This window comes from Citrus clementina, unplaced genomic scaffold, assembly GCF_000493195.1.
Source record: "Citrus clementina cultivar Clemenules unplaced genomic scaffold, Citrus_clementina_v1.0 scaffold_5, whole genome shotgun sequence".
Classification (NCBI taxonomy): Eukaryota; Viridiplantae; Streptophyta; class Magnoliopsida; order Sapindales; family Rutaceae; genus Citrus; species Citrus x clementina.
This window is the reverse complement of record NW_006262201.1, coordinates 26731972-26750052: the sequence shown is the minus strand read 5'-3', so window position 1 is coordinate 26750052 and position 18081 is coordinate 26731972. Positions and strand designations below refer to the sequence as shown.

At 33.0% G+C, this 18081-nt stretch overlaps 1 protein-coding gene across 1 annotated transcript; it reads left to right on the top strand.

Annotated features, from left to right (window-relative positions):
• The first annotated feature begins 4534 nt into the window (after positions 1-4534).
• LOC112098093 lies at positions 4535-6286 on the top strand. The gene is made up of 3 exons (XM_024183705.1): positions 4535-4769; positions 5247-5641; positions 5915-6286. Exons 1-3 carry the CDS (start codon positions 4535-4537, stop codon positions 6284-6286), a joined length of 1002 nt encoding a protein of 333 aa, XP_024039473.1.
• Positions 6287-18081: the final 11795 nt, after the last annotated feature.

Sequence of the window (18081 nt, the reverse complement as noted above, 5' to 3'; positions counted from 1 at the left end):
ACTTGGTAATTGATGGAATAATGGTTCATGATATTTTTGTGTGATGATTTGTGTATGGAGTTGGCTTGTATCATGATTTATAATAATTTGGGAGTAATATTACTAAACTTGTATTTGAGGTGATGCTTGTTGTTAGGGGGAAATTCTATCAAAATTTCTACTTGGACAACATGGGTAACAAATTTGCTACTCTTTTTATTTGCCAATTAAGTTTTCTTTTTGATGATGAAGGGGGAGAAATATGCATGTATTTAAATTTGTTAATTTAGTTAATTGGCAAATTGTAAGAGAAGATTACATTTAGGGGGAGCAATTTGTGGAATCATTCTTTAAATACATGAAATGTTTGTCATCATAAAAAATAGGGAGATTGTTAACATATATGTTTCCATAATGTTGATTTTGATGATAACAAACAAAATTAAGAATGATTAATCTTTTAAGCTCAAATTATTTTTTATACTTTTTAAATAAATCATTATTTTCTCATTATAAAGGTTTCATATTTAATGGAAAAATGATTTTATGAAATTGGTTGCTTTTCAAGTTTATGGTTTAATTGAAAGAATTTTGAAAACTTTGAAATCAACAAGTATTGCTTGAAATTTTGGAAAATGACTTATTTGAAAAGTTTCATATCATTTTGGGCCATATCATAATTTTAGAAAGTTTTGGGAATAGCAAGTATTATTTAGAGATTCTGAAATTGGACCTATTTACAAAATTTATAACGTTTTGGGCCCTAGTACAGTTATGAAAAGTTTTGGGGCTAAATTGTAATTTTGGAAAATAGTTCACTATAGTAAGCGGCTAACCGGATGTGAAAAACCGGTAAGCCGGATGTTGGGTAGAATCTATCCGAATTGAAAGCGGCTAACCGGATCCTGACAAACGGTAATCCGGTTGTTGGGCAGTAAGCTTCTGGAGCATAAACGGAGCATAAACGGCTATTCGGATTTCATAAGCGGCATACCGGATGTTCAGAAATTCAAATTTTGGCTGTAACGGTAACATACAAGCGGCTAATCGGATTCCATAAATGGTAAGCCGATTATGAATAAAAAGTGAATAACGGCTAGTTTTTGAGCTCAAACTATATAAACTCAAATCCAATTCATTTTTGGTAACCTAAGCAAGCATAAACAAGTGCACACAACTTATATTGAGCTTCAAATTCGAAAATCATCATAGATTAAATCTTCATTGAGCTATCATTTGTATATCCACTCTTAAAGAGAGTTTTATTGTTGTAATTTTCATTTCTCATCAAATTGTGAGTGTACAAGTATGAGAAACACTTGGGGTGAAGAGATTGGGGAGATAATCTCTTGATTGTAAAGGTTCTTTGACACCTTGGAAATCAATTGTAAAAACTTGAAGCCTTAGGAGGCTTGGATAGTGAAATCCTCAAGCGGGTGAGCTTAGAGGCGTGGACGTAGAAGGGGATTGTCGGACCACGTAAAAATCTTTGTGTTTGTTTTCTCTTCCCTTACTCTTTTAATATTGGGCATGATTGAATTTATTGTTTTCAATTTAATTAAGGCAATAGATTAAATTGTTGTGTGGTTTGCTTAACTTAAATTTTAAAATTTCAATTCACCCCCCTCTTGAGTTGCCTAGTTAGTATTTAATTTTTTTGCCCACCTAAATATCTAGTTCATTTTGAGCCTTGTTTAGAATATCACGATGATTGAGAAGCAAAGACATAACCCATGTCAGTGTTATTGTTGTGGTGTCTGTTGCTCCCAAGATAAGAGCCTGCAAAATTGATAGTGTGTAAGGTGTTTGTTTTGCTTTCATATGTTACAGTTATTCACAATGGAACTTAATGAAATTCGACTTAAACACTTTTTTTTAGCACCTTTTGAATTTTACTAGTAGAATTGGATTCAATGCACCCCGTCAAATCTACCAATATATTACCAATGACTTATTAAAAAACGTAGGTCCAAATTGACTAATGCGATACATAATGAATGGATGATGATTTCATCGACAATTTAATTCACCTTTTTTTTTCCTTTAGATGTGGAAATAAAATAACTAAAAATTATCAATTCACATATCACAAATTTATTAATTCCTCTCGTTTGTTAATCTCATCTTGAAGGTAACCAAGATCTCTTTTCCAATCTTGGTTGGAAGCCGCGACGCGCTGCTAGTAATATCTCAACAAAAACCAATTGTTGAATTATATAATACACAAGGAGCCAATTGGCTCGGGCATGCGACCCACCCCTACTATTATCTACTCAAAATAATGCAAGATATTAATTATTTAACTAATGAAAAAAAGTCACTCACACCCTTAAGGTTTTCGTAAATAATAACATAAATTCTCTCGGTTTTCTAGACCATCACTTAAATCTATTTTTTACAAATATACCCTTTAATAACAATAACCCAAAAATTAGCTTTAAATAAAACTCTATAATGAATATATATAATATTAAAACATATTATTAAAATAATTTTAATAATGATCCATCATATTGTTTAATATTATAAATAAATTTTATAATTTATTTTCAATTTTAGATGCATTTATTTTAATATTAATAATCCAAGAATATTTGTATTTGTTTCATAGATTAATATTATTAAAATAAATGTATTCAAATTTTAAAAAAATTACAATATTTATATTATGTATTTTGTTTACAATATTTCCTATTTTATTTTTTTAATATTATGTGTATATTAGCATAAATTTTAAAATTAATTTTTAGATTAATGGATTTAAGTATTAAAAAAAATCTGTCGTACTGATAATAACAACTTAATATTAAAAATAATTTGCATAACATATATATGTTATTTCATTATCACATTTATTTTTCAATTATTTATATTTATGTGCTATTTTATTTTTTATTTTTATATTAGTATTGTAACTGTATTCATTTCAAAATTTTGACCGCAATTATAGTGTATAATAGTGTAAGAACAAAGAAAAAAATGAATCAATATAAATAATAATAAAAATAATGTTGTAAATATTATTTATTTGTTGAATAATAATATAAATAATAATCAAAATAAATACACATATGTTATAAATATTATTTATTTGTTGAATGACTAATATAATACCTCTGATGTATACACTTACAATTCTATTGATATTATTACAAAGTGTACAAAGACAATATAGAGTTGTAAACTTGCATATTAAATTGTCAAAATTGACAGCTAAAATGTTATATTTCAACTTAAAATTGGCAGCAATAATGTAGCTAATCATAATATATGTTGATTAGTTCATACACCATCTATCTAGGCCTTTTGACTAGTTAATCCAAGAAACCCATCATGGCAAATGTTAGAGAATAATTATTGAAACATTTGTGATTGAAGTGAAGAAAATTGTGAACATGTCACTATCTATCCGAATAGTTGAGAGTAACATAATTGAGGTTGTGAAATATTAATTCTTTGTTTTCATCATAGTTTGGATAAAAATTCTATGTTCACAAGCCTTACTTATATATTAAGTAATTTTTTTAAGTATATGAAGATTACATTTTGTTTGAAAAAGATTACCTACATCTTACAATTTAAAAAAATAGTCATGTAAATCTCTATGTTTTTAAAAAGGAACACCAAGTACTTTTTTATTTATTTATCAAAAACCTTTTAAATATAGTAACTCAAAGAAATTAACTTTAATATTTTAAATAAATACAAATGTTTGGGGGTACATTATGGTGTGACCTGCCATACCCAAACGAGGAGTCGTCTCTCTCGTAAGCGAGGAGCCATGTGACGTCCAAGAGCAGAAGTCTTCTCCTCGTCTATGAGGAGACCCTTTGCTGGGACCATAATATGAGTAGGTTCCTTGCTAGGCGTCGAGAACACTTCCTGCTAGGGGCTAAATCAGCAGACCCAGTCCACGACAGTTAAACAGGACATGCACTATTATTCGAGAATCCAGGCACGAAACCCACTCAACTGCAACCACCACATTCACGCATCCATTTCCGAGGGTTCTGGCGAAGTGGCGAACGTGAGTCAAGGAGGGCCGAATTCTCAGGGAGGTTATAAAAGAGGCAATCAAATAAGGTAAAGGGGTTGGACAAAAACACTAAAAAAATCAGACTAAAAGAAATTCCAGAGGGCATTCTAATTGGAACCTTAGGAAAATTCATAGAGATTTTCAATGCCTTAGAAACCATTATAGAGCCACAAAATTAGTGGCAAAGTTTTTGTGTGCGTAGGAGTCTGTCGAAGAAAAGTAGCAAGCGTCATAGCTCTGCTCGTCTAGAAGGAGCAAAGTGAAGTTTCTCTAGTTAACTGTGAACTCGAGCGTTGAGGAGAGATTCTCATCGCGAACGAGCAGACACCGAATCTCGCATCAACATTTTACCACTGTCTGTGGGGAGCTGAACAAAAAGCTTCCGTTAATAGAGAGAAGGAAGGGAAGAAGAGAGGGGTGACTATGGACGTAGGTGGGAGTAGTGCCTAAGGAGAGGATCTGGGGCTCAACGAGTCTGTAACATTGAGAGAGATAGCTAACGAGGCACGAGAAAGGGCAATGCATGAGTGGATGGAGCGAATAAAAGAGCAGATAGAGACTCTGAAAACCATCTTGCACGAGCTAACAAATGAACAAAGAGGAATTCACGAAGAAGGGATGAGAAATGGTGAAGTTACACCGGGGCACGTTAATAAAAGGAACAACGGTGAAGGAACCACCGGGAGGCCTAGTGGTGGAGTCGATGACCAATCTCAACGGGGAGGAAGTCATAAATGTGGGGATCAATCCCCAGGTAGGTAAAACACGAGTAATAATGACAGGGTTGCGAACGTTGAGGAGAGGGAACTTTGACAACACCTGCGTGATATCGAGCAAAAGTGAGACCAGGTGGCGGCACGTGATCCTAGTCAAGCATTGCAGCTAGAGAAAGAAGTGTGGAGACTAGTACAAATCATAGACGACATGTAGAGGTGTACTAGAGCACCCGGTTGGAGAATAATACTAGATAGTGAATCCCCCATCTCAGCAGAAATCATGAGTGCTGTTATCCCCAAGGACTTCCATTTCCTCGACCTCAAATACGCGGGACGAACCTACCCATTGGTGCGCATAGAGCGTTTCAATGACATAACAGGAGTGCAGGGAGTATCCCAAGCCTAGAGATGCAGGGTGTTCCTGCTGACTTTAGAGGGATAAGCACGTGAGTGGTACTGACGGCTTTCTCGGGGGAACATCAGGACATTGGAGTAAATGTGCCAAGAATTTGTAGAGCAATTTCGGGGGGCAATGACACCAGAAGATGATATGATGGAGCTGACGAGTATGAAGCAAGGAGAAAATAAGACTCTTTGGGAGTTTATTAAAAGATACCATCATGATGTCCTCAATCTTAGAGCCTTCAACCATCCTCAAGCCTTGACATGGCTAAATGAAAGAGTAAGGATAAGGCGCCCGTGGTACAATATAAGGAATCCAACAGTTCAGTCATATTCCACGACCTATGAACAGGCCAAGAGGGACATAGAAATCAAGGAGGAAAAAACGGCGAGGATTAAGATGGACCAGTTGGAGGGGTTGAGGAGAAATGAAAAGAAAGTCCCAGCGAGAAGTAGGCCAATTAAGCGGAAGGACCACCATGCCCCGGCTAGCAGTGCGGAAGGCTGGGTCGCCTCTTACCAACCTTATTAGAGGCCACCCTAATATCAGTGTAGTAGGATTCAGCCTCCTTGTTCACCAGCTAGAGATTCCTGGGGAAGGCTTGACTAGATGTACAGTCATCCTTATCATTATTCCACGATGACTCACCACCCACAGTGTATGAGAGCTAGCAAACCAAATGCACCGATGCCCCATTCTGCTCAAAACACCTCCCACAGAGAGAGGGCAATGCACATGATCGATCAGAGTTAGAGTTATGGGTGGTACACTTTCTTGAAGGTGCCTCTGGACGAGGTGTACAATGAAATAAAGAATCGTGGTTTGATGTATCCCCCTACTGCAATAGCAAAAATGACCAGCAGACGAGATAGGGACTGGTTTCGCAAATTCCATGGCACCCATGGTCATACTACGACCCAATGCAAGGATCTCAAAAATCAGGTGAAAGATTTAGTGAGGAATCATTACTTGGATGAATTCATAGATGGAGGTATCCTGATTGCAGACTCATCATGTAGAGCAAAGCAGAGTGCAAGAAATGCGGGCCACGAGCAGCCCATTGTCAGAGTTATCGCTGGGGGCCCAACGTTGGCTGGGGATTCTAATAGATCTAGAAAGAACTATGCTAGATATTCCATGACTAGAAAATAAGTATTCTTTAACACTTCGGCGGCCAAACGAGCAAGGACCAGGCAGGTGCCGATCATGTAGACGGATGAAGATGAAGAAGGAGTGTTATTCCTAGACGAGATCATGCTTGTCATTGAAGCCACTATCGCTAGCAAGAAGTTTGACCAAATCCTGGTAGATACCGGAAGTTCGATCGATGTTCTATTTAAGTCAACTATGGAGGAAATGAGAATAACATATTTGAGGATAGAGCACACCAATACATCCTTAAAGGGGTTCGGTGGAGGAAGGCTAAGCCCCTTGGCGTGGTTGAGCTACCCATCACGATAGGCTCTGCCCCATCAGAAAAAACCATGATCCTGGACTTTGTTGTTGTTGTCGATAAGGAGAGCCCTTTACTAGATGATTCTAGGCCGTCCCTTTCTGAGAGTAAGTAAGACAATGCTCTCTAATCATTACTTGACTCTCAAGTACCGGGTGAATGGGGTAATTGGGGTGTTATGACGAGACCAAAGAATTACTTGAAGCTGTTACTCTACAGCTGCAAAGGAGGCAATGCAAATTAACTCACTTGACACCGAGTAGAAGTCAAGAGTGGCAGACATAAGCCAATTGAGGGGCTGGAAATAGTCGACTTGGAACAAGGTGACTCAGGAAAAACAGTTAGAATTGGATCGAAACTTAAAGAAGAACTTAAGTAGGAGCTGGTACATTGCTTGCAAGCTCATGCTGATATATTCGCTTGGAGGCATGATGACATGCCAGAGATCGATCCCGAGGTGGCTTGCCATAGGTTGGTAATAAAGAATGATGCCCGACCTGTGAGGCAGAAAACAAGATATTTCAAACAGGAGAGATATGAAGCCATAAACAGTGAGATGGAGAAGCTCTTGAAAGCGGGGTTCATTCGGAAAGTGAACTACCACATTCACGCATCCATTTTTTAGGGTTCTGGTGAAGTGGCGAATGTGAGTCAAGGAGGACCGAATTCTCAGGGAGGCTATAAAAGAGGCAATCAAAGAAGGTAAAGGGGTTGGACAAAACACTAAAAACTTAGATTAAAAGAAATTCCAGAGGGCATTCTAATTGGAACCTCAGGAAAATTCATAGAGATTTTCAGTACCTTAGAAACCATTCTAGAGCCACAAAATTAGTGGTAGAGTTTTTCCAAATGTAAGCCCAGATTTGTGACTTGAGCGTCGGAGGGTTTACGCCGGAGATTTCTGACCATTTTTTGTGTGCGCAGGAGTCTGCCGAAGAAAAGTAGCAAGCGTCATAGCTTTGTTCATCTAGAAGTTGCAAAGTGAAGTTTCTCTAGTTAACTGCGAACTCGAGCGTTGAGAAGAGATTCTTGTCGCGAACGAGCAGACACCGAATTCGCATCAACAACAAATATAATATAAATAATTCATTTTGTTTAGACTAATAACAATAAAATATTTTTTAAACGTTACAGTAGTTTTAAAAAAGTAAATTATTATATTTATTGATTTAGAAAAAGTAAATAATATATTTGTATCTAATATAAAGATTTTAAGTAAATATTTGGGTTAAATAAATTTCACAATTAGTAAATATATGTCTCTATTTATTATAAATTTTACTTTAAATATAATCAAATTTATTTTAATAAATTGTAAAATATAAAATATTTTTTAAATATTGAATTGTTTTTGAATTTTTACATTATTATGTTTATTTTAATATTTTTTAATATTTAGTGAAGATTATACAAAAGATAACCAAGATATTTATCTTTTCCAATCTTAGTTGGAAGCCACGGCGCGCTGCTGTTATCATCTCAACAAAATCCAATTGTTGAATTATATAATACGCAACAGAGCCAATTGGTTCGGGCACAGTACCCACCTCTATTATTATCAACTCAAAAAAATTCAAGATATTAGCAATTTAATTAATGAAAGTAGCCACCCCACCATTAAAGTTTTCTTAAATAGTTACATAAATTCTCTTAAAATTTGTTTTCTTGTCTAAAATCTGAACATATCTCAATTAGTCTGAATTCAAAATAGAACTTAATGTCTGAATTTGAATAATATTCTTTTGTCGAATAGCGAAAAATAAATATTAAGTTATTTACATTTTAACTTAAAAATCTGAAAACTAATATTTTTATGTTTGCGTTCGTCCAAATTATAAATGTGAAACAAATAATAAATATCTCAAAGAACATAAAAAAGATAATATTTACAATAACATAAATTATGTTCAATTGAGTACAATCCTTTAATATTCTAAGTAGTGTACGTTAATCAAGATAAATAATGCTAATTTGATTAAAATAAAAAGATAAAAAATAATATTCTATCAATGCACTATATTTTCACGAGTTATAGGGATGGGTAATGATGTAATTATCAAATTTTTTTTAGGTTAGAATAAAAATTAATTAATTAAATAGAGATAGTTTGGAGAATATATTTTAATGATATCATTCAGACTTTTAAATTAAGTAAAAAGCTAAAAACAAAAATTGGTTTAGTAACATAATGACTTAGCGACTAAAAATTTTAACTAAAAGGAAAAAATAAACAGATTTAATGACTTAATAAATAGAAATTAAGTCAATTAAGTTATAAAGTCAAAAAAAATAAATAGCCCTTCGTTTCATAAATGATCATGTAAATCTCTTTTTTATAAATATATCCTTCAATTATGATAATCCAAAATTTGACTTTAAATAAAATTCTATAATAAATATAATAACATTAAAACATATTATTAAAAACAATTTTAATATTAATCTATTGTTTAATATTATAAATAAAATATATAAAGAATATAAGTAAATTTTATTACTTATTTTCAATTTTAAATGCATTTATTTTAATGAGTATTTGCGTTTGTTTCATAGATGAATATATATGTTATTTCATTATTATGTTTATTTTTTTAATTATTTATATTTATTTGCTATTTTATTTTTTGTTTTATATTAGTATTGTAATTGTATTCATTTCAAAATTTTGGCTACTATTAAAGGACATAACAGGAAAAAAAAATCTATACGATCATTTTGAAATCAAAAGGACTATGTAATCATTTAACAAAATTTTGAGGGTGTAGGGGATTTTTCCTTCAACTAAATAAAAATTTTTAATCCAAAAAAATAGTAAAATCTTGTAGTGATGCCGATAGATCAAGACTCAAGAGATCCTGATTGAGCCCGTCACGTGAGTGGGAAAGGTTTGAATCTCATTAGGCAAAGCATAGGAAAAATAAATAAATGAATACAATAATGTGTCTCAAAACCAATCGAATTATATCTACATTCCCCTTAAAATCTGATCATCTAGAGCTACCAATAGAAGTTGCAAGGGGTATGAGTGAGAATAATTAGTGTGCCCCTTTATGTCCTTGCAAAACGGTATTGTATTCCCAACATCTTTTTTTATTTTTTAAAATCAAATATTACCATATATTTCTTTTAAGGGCACGGTTTAGGGATGGTAATGGATTGGATCTAACCCAAGATCCATGTGATCCAAATCTAATCGGATCGGATTTGGGTTTGTTTAAAATGAATCTGGATCGAATTTAAATATCGATGTGCTGATCTAACACGAATCTGGAGCAGATTTGGATATATCTTAATATCTAAATCCATATCCATATCCACCCATCTTTTAATTTTATTTTATTTTAAAAGTTTCTTAACAATTGTGGAATTATAATGATAATAAATTTTATTCATAGCATATTAGTGGTATTTACCATGCATTTAAACTCTTAAAACTTAAAGGTTAGTTTTGTAAATTTAAAGGTCAGCCAGCCCCAAAGCATGTACATGTAATATTCAAATTGCAAGCCAAGTAATACAACCTGACAATTTATTTTATTATATTGGCCAAATAATTTTTAAGGAATATAGTTATTCATATATTTAGTCAAATATGGTCATAATAAAATAATAAAAAACTGAATATAAATTATATTTAATTTATGTCATTATCTAATGTTGTAGGAATGAGGGTGGTTGTGTCGTGGATATTAGAATGATGAAGGAGATAATAGAATATTAGATTGATCTTATTTCTGCAATTATTTTTTAATGATATTTTATAATCTTTTTTATTTGTTGTTTTGGTGTAAAAGTATAAGCTACAATATTTATTATATTTTTTAGAAAATTATATAATTTATTTGTTATCAATACATTTTGGCCTTCAATTTTCATTCTAAAAAATTATTACTTTTTTATTGCTAAATTTTAGAATTCATGACGGATCTAGAGTAGATTTGGATTTTTTTTTTTGGATTTAGAGCAGATATAGATATTTATTTCTTTTTTTAATCTGGATATGGAGCGAGAAATATGGATTCATGACGGATCTAGAGCAGATACGGATTTTGATTATCATTATGAATCTGAATCTGGAGCAGAGCAAATCCAACCCATATCTGCCTTCATTGCCATCCCTAGCAGGGCTATATGTACTCTAAAAATTACTCTTAATATTTATATTTCTATAAAAAAATTTACTACAAAAATATCCCTGACATAAATTATTTTTAAGGACACTTTATTATGCACATATATAATATTATTACTTTGAGCACTCATTTAAATTTTCTTACTATTTAAAATCTTAAAATTTTCCTTTTGAGTACCTTAAACAGATATTTACAGAGGGAACTTAATATGTCAAGATTTTAACTTTAATGAGGTATATGCGATCTTTTTGATTTTCTAGTTTACATCATAAAGAATCTTTAATAATCAACCATCTTCCTTCCCTATTCCACCCCCCAATCTTCTCTATTTTTAAACAAATGAAATTCAATTTTGAAGTATAATGTCAGGGCTAGCATATGTCTCATTTGTAGGGTCCTAAAACTACAGAAAATAGATTCTTACTTTTTAGCTAAGGATTGTGTTCTTTTATGGCATCTATAATTTTACTTCTTGTTCTTTTTCTTTTAACATCTACTCTGTTAGTTGACGATGATGCTACTGGCCACTGGCCTAATAACAATAGCTTAATTCACCATCCTTTTTTGACAAACCTTGAATCATTCTTCCGTTGCTTTTGGATTTTCTAGCATTCAATTAGAGATGGAAGTGGCATCATAGCTGTGTTAAAGAATATCGTTGTAAGGGTCCCTTTTGCCAGGCATCTACTCTGAATCGTTCTTTTTGTCCCTCTTTTTGGGGTCCTCCATCAACCTCAGAATTACATTCTCTACAAACTCCATTGAAAATTTCATCTTCACTCCTCTTCTTGATTCTAAGCTTAAAACTAGAGAAGCAGAGCAAGCAGCGTCTTTGATTTGATCAAAGGATATATTTGCTAATTGATTTATTTATTTGGTTTATAATGTTTATTTCTCATGTTCTTTACATTGGTGAAATACTTTGATGGGTTTTGTTAGCTACTCATTGTTAGAATATATAGTGATGATGATTTAGAGCATGATAAATGCAGAGCATGACAAGCTTGGTAGTTTAATCAGTAGCCTAGTAATTCCGTTGTGCTGACATGTCAAGTAAGTTACAATAAGATTCAATTGTGCCTAGCTGGTCTGATCGTATGAGTATTTTTAGATGGATCCAATAACTGATTCATATATGTAATTGTGTGTATAAATACCATATGTGAGAGTTATTTTGTAAGCTCAGGTAAATGAATAAACTCTGAATTTATTTTTTCACTTTCTGGCTTATTCTCTCAGTACCCAAACATAATTTTACTTTATTTCAAACATGATATCACAGCTAGCTAATGCTTCTAATCAAAATAACACCTTTTATAACTTTGTAAAACCAATAAAACTCAATCAAAACAACTTCATTATTTGAAGAACTCGAGTTCCTGCTTCAATCAAAAGTAATGGCTTGGAAAGATTCATTATTAGTGCAAATAAGTGTCCGTATTAGTATCTTATTCAAAATATAGATGACCTTGGCTCTTTAAACAATGGATCTGGATCAAGATAATAATCATACTTTCTTTGCTTGGATCAGAACAGATCAGCTTTTCAATTAGATGATGTCTTCAATTCAAGAGAACTTGCTTTCCTTTATGATCACTACAAGAAAACAGGCAATATATGACAAAAACTTTATGATAGATTATAGGTATATCATAAAATTACGACAGAATTATGATAGAATTTTGAATCTATCATAGATTTATGATGGGCTTTTGATAGAAATATTTGCCATCAATAAATTATGATGGTTTTATGATAGGATTATTTGTTATCATGAAATTATGATAGAATTGTTATATAAATTTATTCTATCAAAAAGTATGATAGAAAAATGAGTTTGACTACATTTGACCCAAATTTGATGTATTATTTTATTTAAAAACAAAGGATGTGTTTTAAAAATAAAACAAAAATAGCCATCAAAACGCTACCGTTTGAAGTACTTAAGCTTTTTTTTTTTTTTTTTACTAAGTGTTAAACATCCACGTTATACTGATGAGAAATCCAAATCCCTAACCCTAAGTGCTCTTTCTTTTGCTCATTTGTGTCGCCGTTCACAAACCCTTTTCTGAAACCCCTAATTCTTCCTGCTCTTCTACCATTCACACACTGTCATTACCGTCATACAAAATTCAGCCTCCCCCCTTTTAAGCCATCAACCTCTTCAGTTTCGCTTTGTCTCCTAATACCGTCAATTTCTTTCATTTTGTTTTAAATTTTCCTAATTAAACCATTGTCTCTTCGTTTTGAAACCGTATGTCATTGCCTTCGCAGCATAAAGAGCACCAGCCAAGCAAACAAAATTAAGTTAGTTCTTAAGGTAACCCTAACTCTCATTTAGGAAATCTTTGGTATTATCTGTCGTGGATATCGGAGGATAGATAGATCCATGTGGGTAAAATTGAAGCTGCATGTTCTTCTAATATTTTTTATTAACGGTATTATCTGTCTTGTAGCGTAAATCTTTGGTTAAACACATTGTTTTGATTCTCTTTGCCTTATATGTAAAGACTTGACTATGTTTTATATGTTTCTATCAAATGCACTTTGGTTTCTTCACTTAATTCTCTGTTCATCGACCTAGTTTTATCACACTTTACGAGGCAGGTAACATTTTTCCTGTTACTATATATACCCCATATGCTTATGTGATTGCTCTTTGTAATAGGTTTGTTTGTTTCTTCAGTATTTTATACCAAATGCTTTGTTGTTGGGTTTAAATTATTAACTGTTTCATTTATATTTGTTTAATAATAGTTTGTATCTATTTTGATGTCATTTTGTTTGTTTTTGGAAATTGTGTTAATAGTGTGGGTACAATTCCGGATCAAACTTAGGTAAATGTTTGTGCACTGAATGTGACTTGCCTGAAACATAAATAGATTTTTAGGGATTCACTATATATAGGCGGGAAACCAGTGACATACATTCTGATGGTCAACCTAAATGGGGACTATATCAGTTTACACTGCTGGTGTAACAAGCCACGTACAAGTGTTTCCCTAGCATAACCTAGTCATCCGTTTGGCATAAGGCACCCATACATAACACCAGCTAAGGCTTAACTAACACAACAACAATTATTCCAGAAACATGGTACGGTCACTCAAAATGGGCTTTATCTAACTCAGCCTTAGTGTATAATATATTTCCATATCAAAATTTGAAGCCATTTAGGCAACTGTACAACAGGGTCTCACATGATTAAACTAAACCAATCAAAATTACCTTTTAATTTACACAGAAACAGCTGAGATTTAGTGATTTATTAAAATTAAAATACTCAATATATTGGGATAAAACTTTCCAGAACATAGATAGATCTATGATTATATAACATATTAAAATTTCATATAATTCCGATATCATTGAGCTATTGTTTCATAAGATCAAAATTAAGAGAACACCTCTGTCAAAGGGGCTTACAATTGAAGCAGCAAAGTTTTAAAAATCATAAAAAATAAACCACAAGTTCAATTACCATGAAATTTTCCATAATTGAAAGACATATTAAAGTTTAATGTATAAAAATTGCAGCTCATTTCGATACCATTAGACCATTTGTTTATAACATCAAACATGGCATATATAGAGTTTTTGATAACTTTGGACAGCAGCTGGCCAATTTAATGAATTAATTAAAAATCAACTATTAGTTCCAAAATCTGCAAACTTGAAACATACATATTCAGATTTAATTGCTCAAAATTTCAAGTCAATCAAGAATAGTTTAGTCACATTTTGAAACAATAAAACTTACCATAATAGTCCAACAATTCTCAAATTTTTTGGAGAATCCATAATTATCATCCTTTCACTTCTATAATCAATTTTCTAGTAACTTAAACATCACCAAACCACATGTTTAAAGCAATATTAGACATGTAAAACAAACAACAACCTTGCTTTTGAGTTTTGAAACAGAAAACATCACCAAATCATATAGTTTTAGATCAGTCTTAAGACTTTGACCATGTTTGCATTGGCAAAGAATATTAGTAGAACAATTGTTTTCTTTTAATAATATAATGTTATAGATCTCAAATAGTCTATGTGTTCTTTGCTGGACCAAACATGTGATCATGATATTTTTTAGACTTAAGTCTTATTCATATCAGAACAAAATATAGATAAGCATGTGCCAAGAAAAATTTAGTTTATGTATTCTTCCATGTGTTTTTCATTTGTTTTTGGATTTTTTTCATCTTTATTTGTTTATGTTGCAGCAAAGGTATTTAAGTCATTGTTAATTTGTACCTTGCATACATGTAGTGGTAATATATTCTAATTTTTTTTTATTCTACCTCCTTAATGTGTCATGATCAGATCTAATTAAAACTAAAAATGGATAAGTCATGGATGCATTGTAGGATTCATTGTAGTAAAATGCCAAAAGAGTATGAAGATGGGGTTGAAAATTTTATGAGGTTTGCTATTGCTAATGCCGAAGGTAGTAGTGTCATTAGATGTCCGTGTACTAAATGTATGAATCTATTCTTTCGTACACATACGGTTGTTCTCGAACATCTGTATTTTTATGATTTTGATGTTTCTTACACAACCTAGAGTTGGCATGGGAAAGATGTCCATGACACGCCACTTCCTAATGTAGAAGTAGATGTTCCGTTTGAGTTTATGGACTACGATAATGGTAACACAGTAGATAGGGTTAATGATGCTTATAAGGATTGTGCTGCAGATCCTAAAGCATTTAAAGAACTTCTAGAACAGACTGAGTAGCCTTTATACTCGGGATGCACAAATTTCACTAAGTTAGGCACTTTGGTTAGCTTGTTCAATATAAAAGGTAAATTTGGGTGGTCTGACACAAGTTTTACTGAGTTGTTAGGTCTTCTAGCCAAGTTGTTGCCTGAAAGTAATGAAATTCTCGTGTTTATGTATGAGGTCAAAAAGACAATGTCCGTTTTAGGCTTAGAATATATGAAAATACATGCTTGCCCAAATGAATGCATACTCTACAGGAATGAGTATGAAGGCCTCTTTGAATGTCCTAGTTGTGGTTTATCTAGATGGAAAAAAAAAAGATAATAGTGTTGACCAGTATAAGAAAGGGGTTCATGCGAAGCTTTTATGGTATTTTCCTATTATACCTAGATTTAAGCGCATGTTTCAGTCCTCACAAACTACCAAAGACTTGACTTGGCATGCAAATGAGAGAGCCGATGATGGTAAGCTCTGACATCCGGCAGACTCACTATCATGGAAATTAGTAGATAACAAATGGCCGACTTTTGCATTAGATCTTAGAAATCTTCGCCTTGCCTTAGCAACTGTGGAATAAATCCACATAACTCTCTTAGTAGTACATATAGTTGCTGGCCAATTATTCTAGTAACATACAATCTTCCTCCATGATTGTATATGAAACGGAAATTCATGATGTTGTCCCTACTGATTTCTGGTCCTCAACAACCGGGCAATGACATTGATGTGTACTTGGCTCCTTTGATAGAAGATTTGCAAACTTTGTAGGAAGTTAGGGTGGAGGCTTATGATCCCTATCGAAAGGAGATTTTTAATATGCTGGTTGTGTTATTATGGACTATAAATGACTTTTCGACATACGGAAATCTAGCTGGTTGCACTGTTAAAGGACATAATGCTTGTCCATATTGTGGTGTAGACACTACTAAATGTAGACTTAAACACAATGAAAAAAATGCATATATCAGTCACCGTCGTTGGCTTCCTCATGATCACGAATTATGTGACCGATATAAAGCCTTCGACAACACAATAGAGAGAGAGTTTGCTCTGAAACCGTTGAATGGTGACGTTATTTTAGGGCTGGTTGATTCTATTGATTATAAATGGGGGAAAAACAAGTCATTCAAACATAAAAGTTCAGTAAATGATGACCACATATGGTGGAAAAAAATCTATATTCTATAATTTAGAGTATTGAAAGCATTTGCTTGTGCGTCATCAATTAGATTTTATGCACATTGAAAAGAATGTGTGCGAGAGCATTTATGGATCACTACTCCACATTCCGAGAAAGACCAAAGATGGTCTTAAGTCAATGAATGATCTTGTGGACATGAAAATCATGGATGAACTAGCACCAACTTTACAAAAGAACAAGCGCACCTTCCTTCCTGCAGCTTGTTACACATAAACGAGAGATGAAAAGACAAGGTTCTGCAAAGCTTTGAAAAGTATAAAAGTTCCTGCTAGATAGTCCTCAAACATTAGAAATCTTATGTCAATGAAGGACCTTAAACTTCAGGGCCTTAAGTCACATGACTGCCATGTTCTTATGCAACAACTTCTCCCTATTTCCATTAGGTGTGTCTTGCCAAAGCATGTGAAAGGAGCTTTGATAAGGCTGTGTTGTTTCTTCAATTCGTTATGTTCCAATGTGGTTGATGTGACAACATTGGATAAATTACAGGTAGACCATATGGTGACTTTATGCTTGTTAGAAAAATGTTTTCCTCCTTCTTTCTTTTACATTATGGTGCACTTGACTGTGCATTTAGTCAATGAAGTTAGATTATGTGGCCCGATTTATCTTCAGTGGATGTATCCCTTCGAGAGATACATGAAAACTCTTAAAAGTTATGTCTGAAACCGCAACTGTCCTGAGGGTTGTATAGCGGAGAGTTATATTGCGGAAGAAGCATTAGAATTTTGTGCAGAATACATGTTAAACATGAGTACAGTTGGGATGTGCAAAAGCTATCAAAAGATAAGTCACTGTGTGGTGGGAAAATGGTGCAAATTCCTGTAAATTTGCTAGATCAAGCACACCTGTACATCTTGCATAACACACAAGAAGTGGTATTATACATTAGGTAATTTGCTTAATTTGTTGGAATCAAATCTAGATGTTTTTTTTTTCTAATATGAAAAACTAATTTTTCATGTTCTGAATCTTTAGTGACCACATGGATTGGCTTAAAACATGTTATCCACATCAAAATGACAAATGGTTGCAAGAGGAACACAACCGTACATTTGCCGATTGGCTAGCTGATAAGGTTGAAGCATATATATATCATTAATTTTTACAAAGTTTGTTGACCCCTTTTTTCCCCCTACCTAGCAATATAAATATGCTTATCCTTTTTCTCTTGCTAGGTATATGACTTAATTGAAAAAGGTGATCACATATCGGATACCTTACGTTGGTTATCACAAGGGCCTCTTCCTTTTGTAACTAAACATAATGGTTACGACATCAATGGTTTCCATTTTGTTACACGAGACCGAGACTCAAGTCGTGTAACTCAAAACAATGGAGTTAGTGTAGTTGATTATGAAATATGTGACCTGACATATTATGGAGTTATAGATGGGAATTGGGTACTTGACTATCATTTGTTAACAGTCCTTGT

What these genes read in the sequence shown, in the direction of transcription:
- LOC112098093 (XM_024183705.1), top strand. Translation starts at nt 4,535, where the DNA reads ATGCATGAGTGGATGGAGCGAATAAAAGAGCAGATAGAGACTCTGAAA. An exon ending in ATGTGGGGATCAATCCCCAG is followed by an intron (nt 4,770 to 5,246) that starts GTAGGTAAAACA and finishes AAGAATTTGTAG; the next exon opens with AGCAATTTCGGGGGGCAATG. An exon ending in CTAGCAGTGCGGAAGGCTGG is followed by an intron (nt 5,642 to 5,914) that starts GTCGCCTCTTAC and finishes ACTTTCTTGAAG; the next exon opens with GTGCCTCTGGACGAGGTGTA.